General features: G+C 30.2%; 2 protein-coding genes across 10 annotated transcripts in view; one reads left to right on the plus strand and one right to left on the minus strand.

Moving 5' to 3' along the window:
* Nucleotides 1-25,144, minus strand: part of LOC127287886 (pseudouridylate synthase 7 homolog) — a 757,063-nt gene that overhangs the window by 647,449 nt on the left and 84,470 nt on the right. The gene's annotated exons all lie outside the window — the stretch shown is intronic.
* The window catches only part of LOC127287884 (KN motif and ankyrin repeat domain-containing protein 2), a 265,830-nt gene that overhangs the window by 142,357 nt on the left and 98,329 nt on the right, over nt 1-25,144 (plus strand). Inside the window, exon 1 of one of the 8 annotated variants that reach the window (XM_051315025.1) lies at nt 22,929-23,080. The exons of the other annotated variants lie outside the window; for them this stretch is intronic. Within the exon in view, the coding sequence (XP_051170982.1) occupies nt 22,970-23,080 (111 nt within the window). The 5' untranslated portion in view covers nt 22,929-22,969. Of the gene's footprint in view, nt 1-22,928; nt 23,081-25,144 lie in introns of those variants that run through there. 8 annotated transcript variants of the gene reach the window in all.

Genomic DNA, 25,144 nt, shown 5'->3' on the forward strand with positions numbered 1-25,144 from the left:
ACGTGTCGATTTGGACATTTAAAAACACGTGTGCATACACGAGGAAAAGTTTAAATACACGTGTAATACTTTTTCCTCATGTATTTACACGTGTATTACACATGTATTGACATGTCCAAATCGACTTGTGTAATTACACGTGATTATTTTTACTAGGGATATTTACCTGCAATATTGGTGAACGTTCTACATGCATTCTATCCAAAATTATTGACATTTTAAAATTTTTAAAAACTTATACATGTGAAGTCGACGCCCAAATTTCAAAAAATTGAATTTTTTTTAGAGTTCTGACTTCTTCTAGTATAGTTTTAGAGTTCCCTATACTTTTTTGAAATAGTTCCGGCGATTTAACTATAAAAAAATCGAAATATCTGTAGAGTTCTGAGTAGTTTTGAGAGAGTTATAGAGTTCTTTTACTTTTCCACAAAGTTGTTCAATTAGTTTGCACGAAGATTATTATTTTTTTATTTTTAATTGTTCATCTTTTTACTTGATATTTTGGTAAGTCTGAATTTTTAAAATGTGTTTTACAGGAAAGTATAATAATTTTTACGGTAGAAAAATTGCAGAAAATTGAGAGATTGAGACTCAAGTGATAATTTTTTTAAATATTATAAAGAAAAACAAAATTTACTAAAATGTTTTAATTTAAAATTAACATATTTGCACAGTAGGTTTCATATAATTTAAACATTAAGAAGGAAAAAAATGAAAATTAGAATTCTAGCAAAATAAATTTCTTGTATAACTCGAGGGGGGACATACAGAACTCTGATCAGAACTCTTAGAACTCAAAATTTTGAAAAAATGAAATTTTGAAGTTCTGCATTTTTATCAAGGTCAACAGAACTATTCCTATAACGTAGAGAGAGAACTCTTGAACTCTTTCAAAACTACTCAAAACTCTAAATATATTTCGATTTTTCCAAAAATGGGGGGCTGCGTGAAGTTAGCCCCCCATTTTGGAAAAATGATTTTTTTATAGTTAAATCGCCGGAACTATTTCAAAAAAAGGATAAGGAACTCTAGAACTATACTAGAGGCAGTCAGAACTCTAAAAAAATTCAATTTTTCGAAATTGGGGGGGGGGTAACTTCACATGCATAAAAAACTTGACTTTTTTACATGGTTTGTTTAAAAAATCTCCAATTAACCTTGAAATTATCATAACCAAATTAGAATGTACTTAAAACCACATCGACTGACCTAATTGCGAATATTTTGTTGGAAAATATTTTCCTAAATATCAATCAATTTTATTAAATTGATAAATTTAATATGTTTTTTTTTAATAATAAAATATTTCCATGAGAAAGCAAAGTGTTCATGGCACGAACACAATTCTTCTTTAATGAGGAAGCTATTTACTTCTTTTATAAAGAAGGACCCTCCTCTTGTTTAATCTATTTTACAGTTTTCAAATCTGAACTTAAATTACATAAACTACTTAAAACTGAAATTTCATTCTAAACAAAATTTTAGTCAGATAAAAATTGAAATAATTTCAATTTTAGTCAATTTCAATTACTGCATTTAAATTTTAATAATAAATTCTTGATTTTCAATTGCGCGTGCATTATACGTATAGTGGTTTTTATACATATAGTTTTCACTTTTTCATTTCATTTATTCGATCTTTGTAGGACGAGAAGATGTACAATACGTTTCGCCAGAGGAGATGACTGTTACGATACCAAATATTGAAAGAAATTTTTTCTCTCAGCCGTCTACTTCATTTGGCAATGACAATCGAGATGATAATAATGATGCACTTGATGATGCTAATGATCATGATGCATATGATGATGATTATGATGATGATAGAGGAAAGGGTCTCGGTAATTTTTCAAAAATATATATATTAATATAATAAAATTAGATTTATGTCTGTACATTCCTAAAAACTTCAAAATTTTTATATACACTGCCAATTTGAAGATCAAGGACTCCAAAAATGACCATATAAAATTTAATGTATGTATGTAATTCTCAAATCTAATTCAGGGGTATTTTTGGAGTCTCTGATTATGATTTTATCGTGAAAATAGAAAAATTAGGAATCATAAATAAAACCGTAGAATTGAAATCTTTTAAGATCGAAGAACCATAAATACTGTGAAATTTTTGTATAAGAACTAGGAATTTGACAAGAATTTGAAAATAATAATTCGCTATAGAAAATAATTGTTTATTTATTTTTAGAAACGGAATTGCCAAAATTTGTGACCAAAGGATCATCATCATCACCTTCATTCAAATCTAAACATTCCAGTGACGAAAATAAAGAGAATTCAAAGTCAAGTAAGCTTTTATCATCAATCGAAAATTTTCAAATTATTCATTTTTTGAACTTATTGTTTTGTAACTTTCTATAATTAGATGTTAAATGTTATTTTGACAAATTTTAATTCAATTTTGCAAATATTATCAAGTGAATCTAAGATATGGCTATATAACGGTTTTTGAAGTAAGAAGATCGAAAAACAATAATTGCATCCAATTCTTCTCAAACTTAATTCAGGGGTATTTTTAGAGTCTCTGGTAAGGATTTTGTAGTAAAAATAGAAAAATTTGGAATCATAATTAAAACCGTCGAATTTGAATATTTTAAGATCAAAAACCCATAATTAAAAAATTGTAATTAATTACACTAAATTTCTAATTCTGGGGTATTTTTAGGATTCATAATTAGAATTATGTCGTCAAAATAGTCAGGCCTGAAAATAGTTAAATTACTAATTAAAAAGTAAAAATGTTAGATTCAAATATTTGATGATTAAAAAATCGTAAATCAATAATATTTGTAATCAATTGCACTTAATGTAGGTACAAATAAATTTTCGTGGTCTTCGATTAACATTTTGTTGTCAGAATAGAAAAATCGCGAATTGAAAATTTAAAATAACGGGATAGATAGAATATCTGAAATTTGAAGAATTAGGAAATTAATTTTTGAAAATTGATAAGTCAAAATTACGCTAAAAGAACCAAAAAACATCCATATGTTTTTTTATTTCACTGATTAAGATTCTGTCACTGGAATACTACAATTAAAAATTTCAAACTTAAAATAACGGTTATAAATATTTGAGGGTTAAAAAATTGTGCGGAACAGGACAGGTCTATTCTATTTTTACACATTTTAGTCAATTTAAAATTTAATTGTTCTCAATTTTAATCGATTTAAAATTCATTATTCCGGAATAAATTAAAAACTCAATTATTAAAAATTTTATTAAATTAAAAATTTTATTAAATTAAAAATTTTATTTAATTAATTTGAGTCCTGGAAAACGAGAAAATGTCATTGAATTTTGTTCAAGGAAAATTGTAGCCATCTTGATTACTATTACTGAATTGCATTTTTTTCAATAAAAATAATAAAAATGTATAATAATATAATAATAAATAAAATAATAAAATAAATATTTCAAAAATCTTTTTTTTTAGATAAAACACGTGTAGAATGGACATCCTAGATGGTATCGGCATTAATCGAAACATATTTGCAAACAAAGGACAAAACTAATCTAAAAGGAACTCGTTTGTGGATATTTTGGTAAAACAAGGGTTTAAAGTAACAGAACATAAATGCGAAACGAAATGGGATGCATTAATGAGAACCTACAAAGGTATTGTTGATAGGAAAAAACAAACGGGCACAAGTCCTCAGAAAAAGTGTCAATATTTTGAAGAGATGGATTTCCATTTGTACAAACAACCTGAAATTGTACCTCCAGCAACTGCCTCTAGTCTGAAAGGGTACGAAAAGAAAATTGCTTACGAAATCGAAGGAAATAAAAATACCATTGGACATGTCGACGATCAAAATTCTCAAGCAAAACGAAGGAAATCTACTGTACAGAAGGAAAGTCCCATGACGCTAAGAGAATTAAATCAGGAAGCAAATAGGCGAAGTGTGAAAGAATTTTTTCAAGCAGCAAAGAAAAAACGCAAAGATTCTGAGGAAGAAGATTAAAAATATACCGATAAGCTTACTTTGTTTGCGATTAATCATCAACAAGTGCGATTTAATAGAGATTTTCTCTGTAAATTTTTGAAACGTTTTATCAGTTTTTTCGTTGTAGTTTTATCGCTTTTAATTCGTGGTTTGTAAGCGTGAATTAAGAGGTCATGTTATGTTATGCCTTGTGGTTCTAGATTTCTTTCTCGGCAGAAGAGTTTGAATTTTTCACTTTCGACATTGTCTTTTTTCTTTAATGTTGAAATAGGAGCTTGTGCGCGGATTGAATATTTGTGTGAAGCAAATAACTCGTAATAATTTTTTTTTAAGTTTACAACACAAAAAAATAACATTCAACCGCTTTCATTGTCTCAGGTCAGAGAGGCGTTTTATAAACAATTTGTTTAACTTTTGTATGAAAGATTTAAAGCGTTTTTGTTTGTTCAAGACCATGTATGTATTTTTGTTGAAATTATTATTGTTTTTTAAGGCTTTATTCGCCTATAATTACATGGTTTTGGGACAAATAAGTCAAATAATTTTCATTTTAAATGGAAAATTTAAGTACGATAATAGCATGTTCTTACGTCCTGTTGCTTTATTTTTATTATTGTTTATATGTACATCTATTTACTGACACAGAATCAGTATTACATATGTACCAAAAAGAGATTAAGTTTATTTGTATAAAAATAAAGATACTTTTATATGAAAATTAATAGTACAATATTAATTTTTAATATTATTTCTCAAAATATCCACGTGATAATAATAATTGTAACATACACAAATTTTGGAAAAATTACAAGATGTCTACTAACCAGGAAAATCTAGGAAAAAGACGCGGAAAATGAAATAAAAGCAGAAAATAGTTTAAAAATGGAATATGATTGGGAAATAATAACGTGTTTATAAAATGTAATAATTACTGTGCATGGAATTTATTTTTATGCTTTGTAATATTTTTGTATTTGCCTTTCTAATAGTAAAAAATAAATTTATTATTTAAATAGTTTAACGTTCGAGAAATATATTAATTAGAAGGTTTCGTATGAATAAAAACGATAACATTCGGACCATTGTTGTTTTAATAAAAGTTTACTCCAACGTTTCGAAATCTAAATGATTTCCTCTTCAGGGAGTCTATCAAAATTACAATAAATTGTCAAATAAATAAATACAAAAAAATAAAAAAATAATTAAATTAAATACAGTGAAACATCAAAAATAAATACAGTCAATAATTAATAAATAAAATACAATAGATAGTAAAAAATAAAAAATAAATATGTTTCTTATTTGGTAAGATTATTTTAAATTGTTTGTATTTAATTTATTACTTATTATTGTTATTTTATTTATTTTTTATTTTTTACTATCTATTGTATTTTATTTATTAATTATTGACTGTATTTATTCTTGATGTTTCACTGTATTTAATTTAATTATTTTTTTGTATTTATTTATTTGACAATTTATTGTAATTTTGATAGACTCCCTGAAGAGGAAATCATTTAGATTTCGAAACGTTGGAGTAAACTTTTATTAAAACAACAATGGTCCGAATGTTATCGTTTTTATTCATACGAAACCTTCTAATTAAATTTATTATCTTATAAACTGAAAAATGAACGCAGGAATCTGAAGAACGGAACTTCGGTAAGAAAGAACATAATTTTCAAATATTTCTTGTTAAATAATTAAATTAATTAATTCATTCATTCATTCATTAAAAGAAAACTCTTGCATCAATTAACAATACTTAATTTACAAGCATCCACAAGCTGCTTTTTAGAAGAAAGTATTTGTTATTTTTTAAATTATTTTTTACAACAACTGATTAACAAGAATTGTATACAAGATGATGATTATTATATACAAAATGAGATCGTTATGCGACACACGAGTTTGATAATTTTTTTTGATCCGCTTAAGAGGCAAGAGTAGTTGATTATTGCATTCTTCGAATTGTATACAATTGTTCAGCAATAATATTACGCTTTAAAATTGCTGGAAATTGCATATTCCCATCTTCTCCCCGAAGATCTCCATTGCCTCCATCATCATTATCATCATCACCATTTTCTCTCAACAATTGTTCCTCCTCCTCCTCCTCCCTAAGTATATCGTTCAATGAAATGCAAACATTGTGAAGACAGCAACAGGCAAGAATGATGAGAGATGCGTTTGCAACGTCTTGTAGATATAAGTATTTCAAACGTCAAAAACGTTGCAATAAGAGGGCAAAGGCCCTTTCTATTATTTGACGTGTAAGAATGTGAATTCTGTTGTATTTGAGCTCCATTGGTCCCAAATTTCTTAAGCCCTTGAATGGTGGCATTAAATTAAAACGCACGAGATATATTTTGTCTCCGAGAATATGAGTCTGCTCTGGAAAGTAGCGGTCATAGTCTCGAAGAGATTCTTGGTTAATTGTGCTCAGGGACCACACTCGCGCATCATTGACGCTTCCAGGGCAAGCCGCATAGACGTCAATGAAACGCCTTCTTGAATCGCATATTGCCTGCATGTTTATCGAATGGTGTCCTTTCCTGTCTATATAGCTGTCAGGATTCTCGTGTGGCGCACTAATTTTCATGAGGCAACCATCGACGACTCCAATCACTCCTGGAAACCCACCTATTTCCAAGAAATCTCGTTGATTTATTGTGATCCCGAGTTCTCCAGGCCACGAAATGAAAACGGATGCACGTGCATTTAGCACATGTGCAATTTGCATAACGCATTCCCAACCGTCGATTTAGAAAGGCCAAACCTGTCAGCTACAGATCTATAAGAAAAATTCTATTTTTAGCATTAATTTTTATTAATTAATATAATAATAATGATTAATTTTCTTCTCAGGTAAAACCCCTAAGTTTTTCAAAATTGAAGTGGCCGTAATTTATAGCGGCCAATAAATTACTTGAAAATTGAATGTTCAATTATTTTTAAAAAAATTCTATTGGTAAAAAAGTGACAGCTGTTTTCTAAATTTTTTTCTAATTGAGATGTTTATTATATTAAAAAAGTGGTAACAATTATTATTCAACAATTTGGTTTGACAAAAAGTTTGTGTATTTGATAAAAATTAAATTAACTGAAAATTTAAAACGTTACGAAAATTAGATTTTGTATTAATTTTATTTTATGAAATTCGGTTACATATATATTTATATATATATATATATATATACTAGGGGGGCTTCGCCCCCCTGCGCGCTTCGCGCGCCAACCCCCTATTTTTTATTTTTTATTGGTTTTGTAGATGTTTGAGTTAATGTTTAAATAATTTCTGGAATTTAAAACTATTCGTTCGTTTTTTGGTAATTTTCCTTCAAAGTTTGACCTACATTTTGAAGTTATGTTTGTTTCTTTGTCTTTTTGCACCAATTTTTCGCCTAAATTTTGAGGTTATGTTTGTTTCTTGGTCGTTTCCCGACAAAATAACTTAACCTTAAAATTTATATCAATTTCGGCGGAAAATCCACCTCTCCTTCAACGTAAGGAAGGAGGGGGGGCTTGCGTCTATATTCACAGTCTTGAAACGAACATAACCTTTAAATTCAGGTCATTTTTGGCAGGAAATCTACCTCCACTTGCTATATTTAGAGGCTTGAAACGAACATAACTTCAAAATTTAGGTGATTTTTGGTGGGAAATACGGTGAGAGGGTAAGGGAGGGGGGAGGACTTGCGGCCCTATTCAGAGTCTTGTAACGAACGTAACCTTAAAATTTAGGTCATTTTTTGCGCGGAAGGGGGAGGAGAGGGGGGGACTTGCAGCTATATTCAGATGGGTCATTCCATATCAAATGTAACCAAATATTGTACTATCCATGTAAAAAACATGTGTTGGGTACACTTGACACGGAATGACCCATCCTTGTCAACATTTCTGAAACAGCGGCGGCGGCGAAATCTTTTTATAATATATATATATGGGTCATTCTACATGAAGTGTAACCAACCCATGTTTTTGATATGGTTAGTAGTTTTTGGCGGAGGAGGGGAAATGAGAGGAGGGAGGGGGGACTTGGGCTATATTTAGAGCCTCGAAACGAACATAACTTCAAAATTTAGGTCATTTCTGGCGGGGGAGGGGAAAGGAGGGGGGATATCCCCCCTCCTAGGTCAAAATTTGCTGAAACAGCGGCGGCGGCGGCGGCGAAATCTTTTTATAATATAGTAATGATATACATATATATATATAAATTTGACATAAATTTTAAAACATAATTATTGAAAATTTAGAACATTCAGTGTTGAAGAATATTTATGTTTCGAGTATACAAAAAAATTTTTATTAAAAAAATTTACAATTTCATTTACTTTTAATTATATTTCGTCGTCTCGTTCTTCTAGAAAATACGTAGTCCCATCTTTCTGTTGGATCTGATCACAGTTTTTAAAGCTAAATACAAAAAATAAAAGCAATCTTCTCCGCCTGCTGTTGTCATGGTGATACACGATAAACAGTCATTCCTTTTTTCTGTGCGATCTGAAAAACATCGAAAAATTTTTCGTTCCCTTTTATTCAAGTTTTATTTAATATAAAATCAGTGTTTTTACCAAGTTATAAGTACATCATGCGTGAAGAAGATCGGAAGACACAAAAAAGAAAACGTCCATCGTCGAGAGAAAAGGTTAAGCGTCACCGTCATCGCAGCCCGTCGCCAAGCAGTCAGTCCTCCGTTTCGTTATCTAATTCTCCTAGAATTTCTAAAAATCGAAGAATTCTGTCTTCGAGCAGTGAGAGCAAAAGTCTGTCTTCTAGTGAAGAAAGTTTCAGACTAGATAACCGCGAACGTAGTCCGAGAGGCTCGTCCGGATATGGTCTTTCCTCCGATCGCCGCCTGAGAGGCCCGACGGTAACAAAAGTTCCTAAACCTAAGTCAAAAATTGATTTTCGAAAAATTGCACTTAGCAAAGACGATTTTAACGAAAGTGACTCTGAAGTGGAAAAATTCGATGATCCAGGTGACGTGCATTTGAACAAAGAAGTTCTAACCTTACTAGGAAAAGACAAAAACACGAATAATGATCCCAGCGGAAAGGTACACAACTTTTTAACCAAAAACTGGTCTCACATTCTGAAATCTGGTATGACCAAAGAAGTGACTGAGGAAATTATGAAAAAATATATTATTCCTGATGATTTTGCTTCTCTAAAATCGCCTGTTCTAAATCCAAAATTCAAAAGTACGATGACTGAAAGATCTCGTAAAAAAGATGATTACCAGATAAAAACGCAAACAAAAATTGGTGCCGCCATCTATGCTACGGGTTTAGCACTAAAAACCGTATTTAATCAAGGTCGAGACATGGACACTTCGCTTATTTCCCTTTTAAGTGATGCAGCCAGACTTTTGTCAGACGTTCATTATAATATATTGGTGACTCGAAGGGCTTTCATAACACCAAATATGAACAGACTAGTGGAAGATCTTACTACTGATCAGCCAATCGAATCACTTCTTTTTGGCAAGAAATTATCCGAACGTTTAAAAGCTGCAATTCAAGTAGAAAAAGAGAGTAAATCTCTTACAAAAATACCCCAGTCCAGCAAGAACTCTTCATTTCGTAAAAACACCGCAGATAGATATTTTCTAAGGGCACAAAATTATTCCCATGGCAACAAATATCATGGACAATTTTCGCAACCCAGAAAGCATTTAAACTTCAAAAGCCCATCCCGAGCCAATCGCAGCAATTTCAGGAATCGTCAGGATGGGCAGAATTTTCGACAACAGAAGACGAAGACTCGACGATAGATGTAAGTAAAATACCCGGTAGATTGCAATTTTTTATCGATAACTGGAAAGAAATATCAAATGATAAGCTTATTCTTGAAATTATACAAGGATATAAAATTCCTTTTTCAAAAACGCCTTTCCAAAACGAAAAGCCTAAAATTCCAGATATGACAGATATCGAATTTAACCTCCTAAAAATTGCAATTAATGTATTGTTAGACAAAGGTGCAATTGCACGGTGTAAACCGTGTAAAGGTCAATTTCTCTCTTCTTTTTTCCTAGTCGATAAATCTAATGGTGAAAAGAGGTTTATTTTAAATTTGAAAAAATTAAATTTATTTATAAATGCACCTCATTTCAAATTAGAGGACCAAAAAACTGTTATGCGTTTATTAACAAAATATACTTTTTTAGCAAAAATTGATCTAAAAGACGGTTATTTTCATGTGTCAATCGCAAAAGAACACAGAAAACACTTACGTTTCGAATTTAATGGTGAACTATTTGAATTTAATTGTCTACCTTTTGGCCTAGGCACAGCACCTCTTTTGTTTACAAAAATAACAATGCCTATCCTTCATTTTTTGCGAAATAAAGGTTTCTTCTCGGTTTCATACTTAGACGATTTTCTTTTAATATCAAAAAGTAAACAACTTTGTCTTGAAAACATTTCAGAAACAATTAAGATTTTAAAAAATCTCGGTTTTGTAATTAATTGGGAAAAATCTTGTTTAGATCCTTCACAAGAGTGTGAATATCTGGGTTTTTTATGAAATAGTAAAAATTTAACAGTCGAATTACCTTTAAAAAAGAAAGAAAAAATATCTAAAATGGCTCAAGAATTTTAATTAAAAACAGAATGTCAAATAAGAAATTTTGCTCAGTGTATTGGTGTTTTGGTTTCGGCATGGCCCGGTGTAAGATATGGCTGGCTGTATACGAAAGAAATGGAGAGACAAAAATTCCTAGCATTAAAACGAACAGATGGAAATTTCGATAAGCAAATGTGTTTATCAGAAAATTCCAAATTAGAGCTGAAATGGTGGATTAAAAATGTTTTCCCTTCAATCAATCATATCAGAAATTCTAAATTTTCTTTAGAAATATTTTCCGATGCTTCACTAACTGGTTGGGGGGCATTTTCTGGCAATGAAAAAACTCGTGGTTGGTGGGATCAATTTGACCAAAAGCAAAGTATAAATTTTTTGGAACTTAAAGCCGCTTTCTACGGTCTTAAAAGCTTTGCTTCAGAGTACAATTTTTGTCAAATACTACTTAGGATAGATAATACAACGGCCATATTTTATATTAATCGTATGGGGGGTGTTCAATTTAAAAATCTTAATGAAATCGCGAAATCTATTTGTCAATGGTGTGAGAGAAAAAATGTATGGATCTTTGCTTCATATATTAACACTAAGGAAAACTTTGTCGCTGATAAAGAGTCTCGAACTTTACCTCCCGAAACAGAATGGGAATTAAATAATCAAGATTTTAAGAAAATCGATAAAAAATTCGGAAAATTTCAAATTGATTTATTTGCAACTTATATTAATAAAAAATGTCCAAAATTTATATCTTGGTTCAAAGACCCGGAATCAGAGACAATTGACGCGTTCACAATTTCATGGAAAAAGTTATATTTTTACGCTTTTCCACCATTTGCCCTATTATTACGAGTTATAAGAAAAATCATTGATGATCAGGCTGAGGGTGTTTTATTAGTACCATATTGGCCCACTCAAGTTTGGTATCCATTATTCTTAGACTTATTAATTGAAGAACCATTATTTTTAGGTCCTCACATCGATTTACTTCATTGCCCTTTCAGAAGAAATCACCCCTGTCCGAGAGTCTTATCCTGGTGGCAGGCAAGTTATCTGGCAAGCTTTTCAAAGGAGGGGCATCCCGGAATCAGGAATACCAATAATGATTGCATCCTTATCAGAAGCTACCATTAAACAATATAATAAACCTCTTCGATTATGTTTGATTTTTTGCCAGAAAAATAATATCTCTGTTTTTAAAGCAGATTCAAAAGACGTTCTTACTTTTTTAATAGAGGTTTATGAGCAAGTGGGAAGTTACGGTACATTAAATTCATATAGATCGTCAATTTCATTAATTTTGTCAGCAGACATAGGAAATGATCCTATAGTTAAAAGATTTTTCAAAGGCGTTTCGGTAACTTAGCCACAAAAACCCCGATATGACTTTACGTGGGACCCTCAAGTCGTGATTGAATTTTTAAGATCTTGGAATCCTCACGAAGATCTTTAGTTAAGACAGTTATCGCTAAAACTATTAATGTTAATCGCTCTCGTTACGTCACAACGTATCCAAACAATATCAAAAATCTCATTAGAAAATATTATTGTATCGATTGACCTTATTCAAATTAAAATACCAGAACGTATAAAAACATCAAAAGTTAGCAAACCTCAACCTTGTTTATCACTGCCATTTTTTAGAGACGACCCCGAGCTTTGCGTAGCTTCAATTTTGCAAGTCAAAACCGCTGAATTAAGAAATTCAATAAAAAGACTTTTTAATACTTTTAAAAAACCAGTTAGGCCAGCGTCATCTCAAACTTTGTCAAACTGGATAAAAAATGTTTTAAAAGAGAAAGGAATTGATACAAATATTTTTAAATCACACAGTACACGACACGCGTCTTTATCGGCGGCAAAATTAAAAGGACTTGATGTCGATACAATTCGTAAGACCGCCGGGTGGTCAGAAAAATCAAAGACTTTTGTGATTTTTTATAACAAACCCTTAATAGACAAAACAAAATATGCGAGAACTGTTATGAGCGCATCGAATTAAATTGTTTACAAATTGTTTCTAAAAATTGTTTAAAAATTAAGTTTGTTTTTTCAATGTTTGTAATTTACAATAAAAAGTTTGGTGAAATAAACCACAAATTACATTGCTTTAAACATCTACGTATTTTCTAGGAGAACGAGGCGACGAAATATAATTAACCGATTAAACGAACTTACCTTAAGTGATGTTCAATCGGAATTATATGAGTCGTCTCGTTCTCCTAGAAGTTTCCCGCCCATCCCTCTTTTTATTTATAAAAATAAACCCTTAAGTAATTTGTGATAAAAATTGCTTTAAAATAAATGGCTGTTTATCGTGTATCACCATGACAACAGCAAGCGGGGAAGATTACTTTTATCTTTTGTATTTAGCTTTAAAAACTGTGATCAGATCCAACAGAAAGATGGGACTACGTATTTTCTAGGAGAACGAGACGACTCATATAATTACGATTGAACATCACTTAAGGTAAGTTCGTTTTTCCGCGTTTGGAATTTCGACCTTCCTCGTCATTGCAGCTGCCATCAACACAAGTTCCTCCCCTTCTTCTTCCTCTTCGTCATCAAAAATCATGTCAATAGCTGACACAACAATTAAAATCTCTTCTTCATCAACAGCGGCTTAATGTTTTAAAGAAAAAATTATATTATTGTTCATAGAATTTAAATTAAAAATCCTAAAATAATGTGTGTGTAAGTCAATAAAACAACTGGTTTTTTTATAAATTAAGATTTACTATATTCTTGATATGTAAAATTATAAACAATAGTTTATTCGCTTTTCTTCCAAAATTTATTTCTCGATAAACTCAAAATTCCGTACAAAAAAATCAGAAAACTATTTTAAATGTTAAAAATATTCCAGTCAAAAAAATCAAAAAACTATTTCAAATCTGAAATATAAAATTAAAAAAAAGAATTGTGTTGAATTGTACTTGATTTGTGAAATGCAAGTTTGGAAAAATTTACTAAAAGGAAAAAAATTTCCTTCGCTTTTGAACTTTCAGAACTGTTAAACATAAAATTTTTCAACCAATAAAATAACACAAATAAACTGGATAATTGAAAAACAATGTAAATTATTTAAAAATTGTGAATTAATAAATACCTGCCGCCATTTTTAGGGTTTCGTGGCCCATGGCCGAAAGCCTTATAGTTTCACTTTGGCGTCCGTCTGTCAGTAGTATATTTTGGGGCACCACAGCTCCCAAATTCAAATTTTGGGGCCCCACAGAGCCCAAATTAAACTTTTGGGGCACCACAGATCCCAAATTCAAATTTTGGGGCCCCACAGATCCCACATTCGAATTTTGGGGCACCACAGATCCCAAATTCAAATTTTGGGGCACCATAGCTTCCAAATTCGAATTTTGGGGCACCACAGATCCCAAATTCAAATTTTGGGGCACCATAGCTCCCAAATTCAAATTTTGGGGCCCCACAGATCCCAAATCTCCATTTACTGAATGGACATTTTCCCGAATGGACATTACATGTCCCATTAGTTAACATGCCCCTGTAATTGACATGTCCCAGTAGTTGACCTGTCTCAGTAATTGACATGTCCCAATAGTTGACATGTCCATATAGTTGACATGTCCCTATAGTTGACATGTCCCAGTAGTTGACATGTCCTTATAGTTGACATGTCCTTATAGTTGACATGTCTCTATAGTTGACATGTCCAAGAGTTGACATGTCTTAATAGTGGACATTATCGAATGGACATTTTACCTAATGTTTTTGTTTGTGAATCAAAAAAGATAAATGATAGAAGAAAGACCTCCACTCCACAGCCACTCTTTCTTTTTTCTTTCATTTACCTTTTTATTCAATTTTGATTTTTGCCAATTTTTGATTTTCTTTGATTTCCATTTTTTAAAAATTTTGCCATAAATTTTTTTTTTTTATAATAAAAATTTTGCTAAATAAATAAAATTTAATAGTACATAAAATTTATAAAATAAATTTTATTATTTATTTTCAAATTATTTATTTTTAATTTATTTTTTTTTAATTAAAATTTAAAGTGCCACGAAACCCTAGATGTAGGCGCAATTGCGCCTAGTTCTTTTCCTATTTTTTAATCACTGGTTTTTTTTACACTTGAAAAAATTAGCCAGTTACTGGCAGTAATAAAAAACCAACGTGGAGCACAATTTCACTAAAACGTGACATAAAATACCGAAAAATAGGTTATGTTTTCAAAAATCCTACGGCACGTTTCACATTTTGTCGCAGGCTGCAATTTCTGCGCCAATCAGAAGAAGAAGTTTGCGAAACTGGCCATTTACAAAAAAAGAAAAACTAAAGTCATTTCATATCGCGTGAGTACCACTGTTCACTGGTTCCAGTAGCTGCCAGTGATTGCCGAAAACCCCCATTATGGATTATCTTGCCGTCATGGCCTCCTAAAAATACCCCTATCTGTGATTGAAGGACACGATATCTCCAATTAAAAGTAAGTTTTACATCCCGATATAACTAAATTTTAAATTATTGTAGTTATGCGCCTGTAACTATGCAATCAAATTACAATGATTACAGCTAATGAAATATATATATATGAGGCATTCTTTTTCAACGCGGACACCCCCCTCTCGCCCAAATTCTTTTCATTTTAAATTCATGTTTAATAGCTTAAATTTTAGTTAAAGAAATATACTTTTGAAATCTGAGTGGCATATTTCCAAATACAAAGGGCTAAAAAGGCCTCAAACATTACTTTTTGGATTGTTCAAAATGAATTAGAGTAACTTTTTATTGGTAAATTTAAAGAATAACCTTTATATTGGATCCTATATTTTGTTTTTGGATATATGCCACTCAGATTTCAAAAGTATATTCCTTTAACTAAAATTTAAGCCATTAAACATGAATTTAAAATGAAAAGAATTTGGGCGAGAGGGGTGTCCGCGTTGACAAAGAATGCCTCATATATATATGTATATATCAAATTACACATCTATGTATATAAATATGTATATAAAAGCATATATACATGTATATAATGTATCCTGTCGTGTAAGAGGGTATTTTCTGGAAAAAGGAAAGGTTTTCGTAAATTCGCTTTTTCCCAAAACAACGTTTTTTGACCTGGCGGACATCATAAAAGAAAAACTATTGCACCGATTAAGCTCAAATTTTTATGTCTTATTCTACACTTATACCGCTAACGTCAGAACTAGCATCATAATTTTTCATTAATATTTAACCATTTTTTTAAACAATTTATTTTGAAAAAACAAGGTCAGAAATGAAAAAGTCCGTCATTTTGTTTTTTTCATCGAAAATAGTTGATAGTAGTTCCGACGATAGCAACGAGCCTACTTTTCAGGAAAATATAAAAAATTTTATTTTTCGATGAACTGAATTGGAGATATCGTGTCGCCAATCACAAGTAGTGGTATTTTCAGACGGCTATGACAGCATGATAATCCATAATAAATAAGGAATAACAATTTTTTTAGTAGTGTAAAGTTACAGTGAACACCGCAAAATAACTTTTTTTTAGGGAGCCAGAGGAAATGTACTGTCACTCGATCAATTCTCAATATTTTGCAATGAAACTTTGGTGAAATACTGTTCAAATGTTGTACTATTATATAAAAATTTAATAAATATATTAACTCTTTCTGTATAGCCAAAAAAAATTCGTAAAAATATGCATTTTTTTCATGGAATTAACCTTACCCCCCCTTAAGAAAAGTCACTGAGATGTGGTACTAACCCCTTAATGAATAAAAATTACAAAATTTTTTTAATGGTATATGAATTTTAAAACCTAACCTAACCTCTTATATATTTGGAGCTTTGTTTTGTGGCAAAACACAATTAAAAGAAAAACTTCACAAAAAATATTGAAAAAGTAAGTAAAAAAAGTAATTTAACCACAAAGTATTGTTAGGTTTTTTCAAAAAATGTCGGAGAGGGAGGAGGTTGTATTTTTTTGAAAAATTTAAAAAGTGAATTTTTGAAGACTTGTAACTTTTAAACAGAAAGATAAAGAAAAATTTGTCCTGTATGTTTTTGAAAGGTTTATTCTTGCTCTTTGAAATGGTGCAAAAAAATTTTCAAAAATTCAAATTTTGATTTTTTTTTGTCAAATAAAATTTTTTTCGAATTTTTTTTAAGTTCTGTCCTTTTTATTTTTCTTATTTATTTTCTTTTGAAAGCTAAAAATGTTTATTTTTAACACAAAAAATATTAAGATGTCCTAATTAATTATTAATGTTAATAAAAAACGAAATATTTCACAAATAAATAAAGTTATTGCAATCCTGAAGGTACCAATTGAAAGCGGACGTAATTCCCCATCCAACGAGCCCTATATATACTACTTTGGATTAGAGAACTTTTTATAAACAATTGCCATGTTAGCCAACCCAAAATACTTCATATAGGGCTCGTTGGATGCGAAATGTCAACTTTCATTTAGTAACGTCAGAATTACGATATCTTTATTCGTTTATAAAATATATAAATTTTTATTAACATTAATTAATTAATTAACTAATATCTCGAGAATAACAAAAAAGGACATCTCAATATTTTTTTATGTAAAAATGCACATTTTAACTTTCAAAACAAAATTTAATTAAAAAAAAGTAGAAAAATTTTTTATTTTCAAAAAAAAAATTTTGAATTTTTTTTTCATCAATCGAAAGAGCACAAAAAATATTTAGAAAACATATATGTCAAAAATTTTATTGTTTACTTACATAATATTTACATTTTTCAGATAATTAATTAACTATTAAGGTTAATAAAAAATGATATATTTTACAAACAAATAAAGTTATAGTAATTCTGACGTTACTAAATGAAAGTTGACATAATTCCGCATCCAACGAGCCCTATATAAAGTACTTTTAGTTAGTAGATTGTTAAAAAACAATTGGCTAACATGGCAATTGTTTATAAAAAATCTTTTAATCCAAAATAGTCCATATAGGGCTTGTTGGATGCGAAATTACGTCAGATTTTAATTGGTACCTTCAGGATTGCGATAACTTTATTAATTTGTGAAATATTTCACTTTTTATTAACATTAATTAATTAATTAATATCTCGAAAATAACAAAAAAGTACATCTCAATTTTTTTGTGGTGAAAATACGCATTTTTAGCTTTCAAAAAAAAAAATAAAAAGGACTGAACTTAAAAAAAAGTTTAAAAAAGTTTGATTTTCAAAAAAAGGGTCAAAATTGGAATTTTTTGAACATATTTTTAAATCGTTTGAAAGAGCAGGAAAAAACCTTTCGAAAACTTACAGGACAAATTTTTCTTTTTCTTTCTGTTTAAAAGTTACAAGTCTTCAAAAATTCACTGTTTAAATTTTTCAAAAAAAATCAACCCCCTCCCTCTCCAACAGTTTTTGAAAAAACCTAACAATACTTCGTGGTTAAATTACTTACCTTTAGGGCTACACTATGTGCAAGTTACAGCCCGATCCGATCAACATTTTTAGGGTTTCGTACTGGGTTCGGAACCTTATAAATATTGTTTTTTTTGAAATCGTGTACCCCCCCCCCAGCACCACATCTTTTGACATAAAAAGCTCAAATTTGGTATACTTACGTATTTTTACGTGAAAATTACAGAAAAAATATAGCGAACTTGATTCGGATCAATTTACATAGCGTTGTCAAGGACAAATTAGAAATTTCGAAATAATGGTTTAATCTCCTTAGCCCACACAATATTCAACCCAGACTGTTCAAATTTGCTGTATAACCCAGATAGCAGGGAAACTTGCAGCAAGCTTGCGCCAAGCTTACACGCTAAAAAAAACTTTGTATAAACTAGCGAAAATAATCTCTGGAATAGTTATAAGTATAGTTAATGATAGAACTTCCAACAGCCTTCCGGCAGGATGAAAAAGACTCACGTGAGTCCCTCCGAAATCGCTTTATAAAATTAACATGGATTCAGATAATCCAAAAGTAAAATATATCGTTGGAAAGGTAAAAACACAAGCTTTTAGCGCATGTAAACATAAAGTTTGTAAATTAAAATCCCTAGGCTAGGGAATTTAAAGAAAAAGGACGTTTTTATAGGCTTTTTTTGACGAATCCAAAAAAATATTTAAACTGAATTTTTTTAAAAATAAACTATCACATTTTATTCTTTGAAGGCTTCAGAAGAAAATGAGAGTAGTTAGACCGAAAAATATTGGTTTTTGTAGATTTTACAGTGAATTTACGAAAAACTGTTTTTTTGGCTTGTTGCAAACATGCAAAGTTTGAAGGCTTCGAAACATGGTTTAATATTATTTTTTTTTAAAGTCTAACGCATGAATTTTTTCGTTTTTACGTCTACTTTAATAAGAAAGGGTGACAGAAAAAAATTTTGAGTTCCCTTTTTACCACCCTCATATATATAGGGCCATCCAAAAAAGCCTTCCGGCAGGACGGGCGTTTGGACGTTCTATCATTAATATCGCCTTAGCGATTATCCATTTTCGCTAAAATAGAGAAAATGAAATTTTCTATGAGATTTAACTATACTAAATATATATTATGAATAGAATATAAATACAATATCTCTAAAACAGTATTTATTTTAACTATCATAGGAGATATTCAATTTCCTTAAGAAAATGAAAATAGTAATATGACTATTTTAGCACACAAAAAGTAAAATGTGGTTTGGCCGAGACACTACACTAGTCTATTTCCATGTATTTTTTCACGCTGAATCCGAATCCGAAGTCAGAATTATCAGATTGGCTTTTATTTTTGAGATAAACTACAAAAACTGTTCAGAAAGAAAAATAAAATCAAAAAGTTAAAAAAATTTTTGAATGTGTAATGCCATAGTGTCATTCCATGTATTTTTTGTCGCTGAATGCGAATTCAAAGTCAGAATTGTTAGATTCGCTCAAATTTTTGAGATAATTGCAAAAAAACGCAAGTAACAAAAAACTCAAAAAACTCAAAATCAGTTTTTTGGAATTATCTTCAAAATTTGAGCCAATCTGATAATTCTGACTTCGGATTCGGATTCAGCGTGAAAAAAAACATGGAATTAGACTAGTGTAGTGTCTCGGCTAAACAGCTTTTTATTTTTTGTGTGCCTGTGTTATAAGTAATCCATTAAATAGATTTCCTTATTTTATAAATATTGTACTTTTGCTATGTCACTGTTCATAAATTTTTTAGCGTGTACGGTGCAAGCTTGCTGCAAGCTTGTCTGAGCTAGCGAAATGTCCCACCCAGGGCAAGCTTGCCGTGAAAGGTTGCTGTAAGCTTGCTACGTAAGGTTGCAGGAGAATTTCAACAAGCTTCTGGAAAGGTTGCTGCAAGCTTGCTGCAATTTTTAAAAAATACATTTTAAATTAAAAAAAAATTTATTTGTTTTCTAAATTTGAAAATCCTTGTGAAGTTTATTATTATTAATTATGACCTGTTTATTTTCATTTGGAAACTTAACGAGAAAATTTTCGAAACAAATTTGAGGAGACTGGGAATTGAACCCGGGTTCGACAGACACTAACCAAAGACCCTAACCAAGAACCTACTCGACCAACTATCAGAGAATAAAAAAATCTTGCTTTTAACCCTCGTTTTTCAACTGTTTTTCAACTCATAAACAGTCGAGGGTTAAAAGCAAGATTTTTTTATTCTCTGATAGTTGGTCGAGTAGGTTCTTGGTTAGGGTCTTTGGTTAGTGTCTGTCGAACCCGGGTTCAATTCCCAGTCCCCTCAAATTTGTTTCGAAAATTTTCTCGTTAAGTTTCCAAATGAAAATAAACAGGTCATAATTAATAATAATAAACTTCACAAGGATTTTCAAATTTAGAAAACAAATAAATTTTTTTTTAATTTAAAATGTATTTTTTAAAAATTGCAGCAAGCTTGCAGCAACCTTTCCAGAAGCTTGTTGAAATTCTCCTGCAACCTTACGTAGCAAGCTTACAGCAATCTTTCACGGCAAGCTTGCCGCAATCATTTTTAGTATATTTGCAGCAATCTTTCATGGCAATATTGCAGCAACCTTTCCTGGAAAGCTTATAGCAAGCTTTCACGGCAAGCTTGCCTTGGATGGGACATTTCGGTAGCTCAGACAAGCTTGCAGTAAGCTTGCACGGTAAGCCTGCCGGAAGCTTGCTGCAAGTTTCCGTGCTATCTGGGAAATGTATTTGTGCGTGAGGATTACAAAGAAAAAATGTAAGCACGATTAGAGTTCATGATCAATTTTTATCAAATTTTTAAAGAAAAATGATAATTTTAATGAAATATGTATTTTTCCGCAAAAAACGAAAAAAGTTTATCTAAAAGGACTCAAATTTATACATATTGACGTATTTTTACGTGTAGATTACAAAAAAATATAGCGAGGATGATTGGAGTTGATTTTTCAGGTGCTGTCAAGAAAAAACTGATAATTTTAGAAATAATCACAAATTTTCTCCCAATAACGAAAAAAATTTTATCTAAAGGGCTTCAAATTTATAATTTTTACGTATTGTTATGTGTAGATTATAGATGGGCGATTCCTATGACCTTTTAAATTCGTCTAAATATATTTTTTTCTTATTCTTTGCAGAAAGAAAAGGTTAACGTATTTTTTTATTTTTTTTATAAGTGCTCAAATATGCGAGTTATGAAAAATCGCTGTTTTTTATAAACAAATTCAAAATTTTTTTTTCGTTAACATATTTTGAAAGTCGATAAAAAACTGAAAATTTTTTGTATTTTAATCATAATTCCTAAATTCATTACTTTTAGAGTTACATGTCATTGAAATTAGGTGTATTTCAAAAAAACTGGAAAAGATCAGATTTTTAAAAATTCATAACACGAAAATTTGAGCACTTATAAAAAAATACATAAACCTTCTTTTTCAACAAAGAATAAGAAAAAATATATTTAGACGAATTTAAAAGGTTATAGGTAAATCTTACGTGGAATCGCCCAGATATAATTTAATAAACATGATAAGAAGTGGACTTTTTTCTTGAGTTTATTTCTTCAGTCGTTACAACTCTAAAATGAAAAAAATTTTAAAATACAAAGCGTGACAATATTATTTTACAATTAGTTTTACTTTTTATAGTTTCTTCAATTGATAAATTTATGTGAGAATAAATTTTAGAAGACATATAACATTAATTATTTAATATTTTGAATATTTATTATTTAGCGCGTAAATATCGTTAACTCGTGATATCGAAAAGTTATTCGAGCGAGAATAGTCGCTTGTTCAACTGCTGTCAGCTGATTTTTTTCTCGCTGTCTCTCTCCCTTATTCTCTAATTCCCTCTCTCTCACAGTCGTTTGTATGTGTCAGTGCATATTATAAAAGTAAATAATATATCCTGGAAAATTTGAATATAGAATTGAATATATATTTAGTTGCAAAAATTGTAGTTATATTTGTATTTTCCTTGCTTTTTCGATTCCTGTCCCAACCAGCAGCACTCGCTTCGCTCGTGCAGCAAATTTCGGGGCGGACAACGAAAAAAGAGACTTGACTGAAACGAGCTTTGAAACGAGGAGCAAAAGTAGAAGATCATCGGCTGTCAAATCGAAAACGCAATTGAAATACTTTTAATTAGTGAATTATTGTGCGTACTTTCGACCGTATATGAGCACCTGGTAATAAGAACTCGCTCGGCTGCATGCTACAAAGCCAGTCAAACATAAAAAAAAGATGAAAAAATAAAATTCAAAATTTTTGATTTTTGAAAAATACTATCTTGTAGGAAATGAAAAAGCGCATCTTTTTTTCCTCTGGATTTTTCTCGTCAAATGAATAGTTTAATTAATAAATGTAAAATATTAATAAATTTTTATTTCCAAATTTTATTCAATTTTTAAACATAAATCATCGTATCTTCGACAAATATTAATCAATTCCAATGAGATTTTGCATACTTCCGCGTTTGGGTTCATAGATGACGATAATCTAAAAAAAATGTTGAAATTTTTTCAATTGTTGACCAATTTTTAATTATAAACAAATACCTGTCATCGTTGAAAGAACTTCCAGTGAGACATTTGTGTATTAGGATATAATAAAGTTTTCTGTAAAGTTTCATGTAGATTAATTCAATAGTTTAAAAAATATTGAATTTTTAAGATTGCGCGTGTGGCACGCCAACGAGTAGGCAAGTGAATAGAATGTGTTATGTGTAAAAGTTTGCAATTAGCTAATTCTTTAAATAATTTTTTTAAGAACATTTCCTAATTTTCATTTTATCAGTTGAATTCAGAATTTATATTGTCTATTTAAAATTTTCTATTTACAAGTTATTGTTGATAGTTTGTAATTGTTTTGTTGTTGATATGTTATTCATCGATTGTCAAATTTTCAATTGTTATTGTAATCCGCTAATTTCTGTAGTATGGAATAAACTTTCTAGAAGAAAACTTCGTTAATTTTTATAATTCATTTATTTTTAACGTACAATAAAATGGACAATTCTGTACTTGGAAAAAAAAGTGCTAATGTGACCAAAGGTCGAAAGCGCAAAAGAGATGAAAGTTCGTGGATAATAAGTGTGAATAAGAGAAAAAGAAATGAGGTACGATATATTATTATTCAATTATACTGTTTTTTATTATTAAATACCTATACTAAACTAATTAAACGGTCTATAAATATACAAAGATATTCTTTTTGTAAAATAAAAGAATTCTTTTTTCGCTGTTTGTCTTTTTATTTTTTTGTTTTGAATATTAAATATTTCACATGAAAATTCTAATTTTTATTATTGAGTTGTATTTTTAAATATAAACAAATAAATATATATATATATATACACATGATAAATACTAAAAAAATACTATTTATCAAGCCAATTTAAAACAATTTATATATAATAATGATGAAATTAAGAGAAAAAAGATGTGAGAAAGTGGTCATTTTTCATGTAATGAACTGCTCAGCGATTCTATTCACGTGCCTATTCGTTGGCGCGCCACACGCGCAATCTTAAAAATTCAATATTTTGTAAACTATTGAATTAATCTACATGAAACTTTACAGAAAACTTTATTATATTCTAATACACAAATAGGATATCACAAATTTCAACATTTTTTTAGATTATCGTCATCTATGGACCCAAACGCGGAAGTATGCAAAATCTCATTGGAATTGATTAATATTTGTCGAAGATACGATGATTTATGTTTAAAAATTGAATGAAATTTGGAAATAAAAATTTAGTAATATTTTACATTTATTAATTAAACTATTCATTTGACGAGAAAAATCCAGAGGGAAAAAAGATGCGCTTTTTCATTTTCTACAAGATAGCATTTTTCAAAAATCAAAAATTTTATTTTTTCATTTTTTTTATGTTTGACTGGCTTTGTAGTGTGCAGCCGAGCGCTTGGCGAGTTCTTATTTCCAGGTGCTCAATATAAAGAAAAATAGTATACAGTACACGGGCAGAACAGTCGAAAGCCCTAAACTGCGCGATGATACCCTCGGCTTCGCCGGAATCCAAACTATCTGCCCTTATAATGTAATATACTATTTAAGTGACATGAACCTAATTTTTTCAAAATTCAATTTTTTCATCTTGCGCATGTGTCTTAAAGTGTAAGATATGAGCTTGAATTTAAGCCTAGGGTGTACTTCCGAAGTAGGGGTACCTCCGATCTTAATAAGACTTGGTATACTAACGTATTTTGGTGCGCTGATTACGAAAATGATTGTGAAAATTGGCGCAAATTTGATTATCATAGTAAAAACCATAAAAAACACCATAAAATCATGGTTTTTTGAGATTATCTCGTAAAAAACGCAAAATTTTAGACAAAAGTTGTAGATCTCAATAAATCACAAATTTTATGATTTAAGCATTTTTTACCAAATTTCGGACACATCCACCCCCTCTCACCAAGATTTCTTAAAAAGAGAAGCGAGCAGTACCTTACGCGGCTGAAGGCCGTGTTTACTATTTTGCGTTCACCGCAAAAAACCATGATTTTATGGTATTTTTTATGGTTTTTACCATGATAATCAAATTTGCGCCAATTTTCACTATCATTTTCGTAATCAGCGCACCAAAATACGTTAGTATCCCAAGTTTTATTAAAATCGGAGGTACCCCTACTTCGGAAGTATATCCTAAGCCTATATAGAAGTCTCTATCACGTCAGGTTAAGGAGAAAAAAAATACTGAAAACCCTCAAAAGAACGGTTTTTGGATACTTTACCCCCACTTTACTTAAAATCCTGACGTGATACGCAATTTTGGAACCCGAAATCGTGTTCAAGACACAAAAATAAATTGTAACCCACTCTGATATCTCACAAAAATACCTTGTAGCCTTGTTGTGTTGGTGAGACAGGCAGACAGCGCTATCGAAGACTGGATTCAGTGCAATGATTGTCACCTTTGGCTTCATAAAAATTGCACTGAATTTAATAATAAATGTTGGAAATGTTTTTTTCACTTTTTCGAAGTCATCGAAATAAAATAGATGGCCATAGAAATGAATTCCACTTAATTCTAAAATCCATTTTGCATTACGTAAAAGTCGGTAAGTGTGTTTTCTATTATACTGACAATTAGACATATTTTTGTGCATCGAAAATAATTCGCTCATCATTTTATTTAGAAGTAATTGTAAAT

This window comes from Leptopilina boulardi, unplaced genomic scaffold (genome assembly GCF_019393585.1).
Source record: "Leptopilina boulardi isolate dan_hultmark-lab unplaced genomic scaffold, ZJU_Lbou_2.1 LbouV2_377, whole genome shotgun sequence".
Lineage (NCBI taxonomy): Eukaryota > Metazoa > Arthropoda > Insecta > Hymenoptera > Figitidae > Leptopilina > Leptopilina boulardi.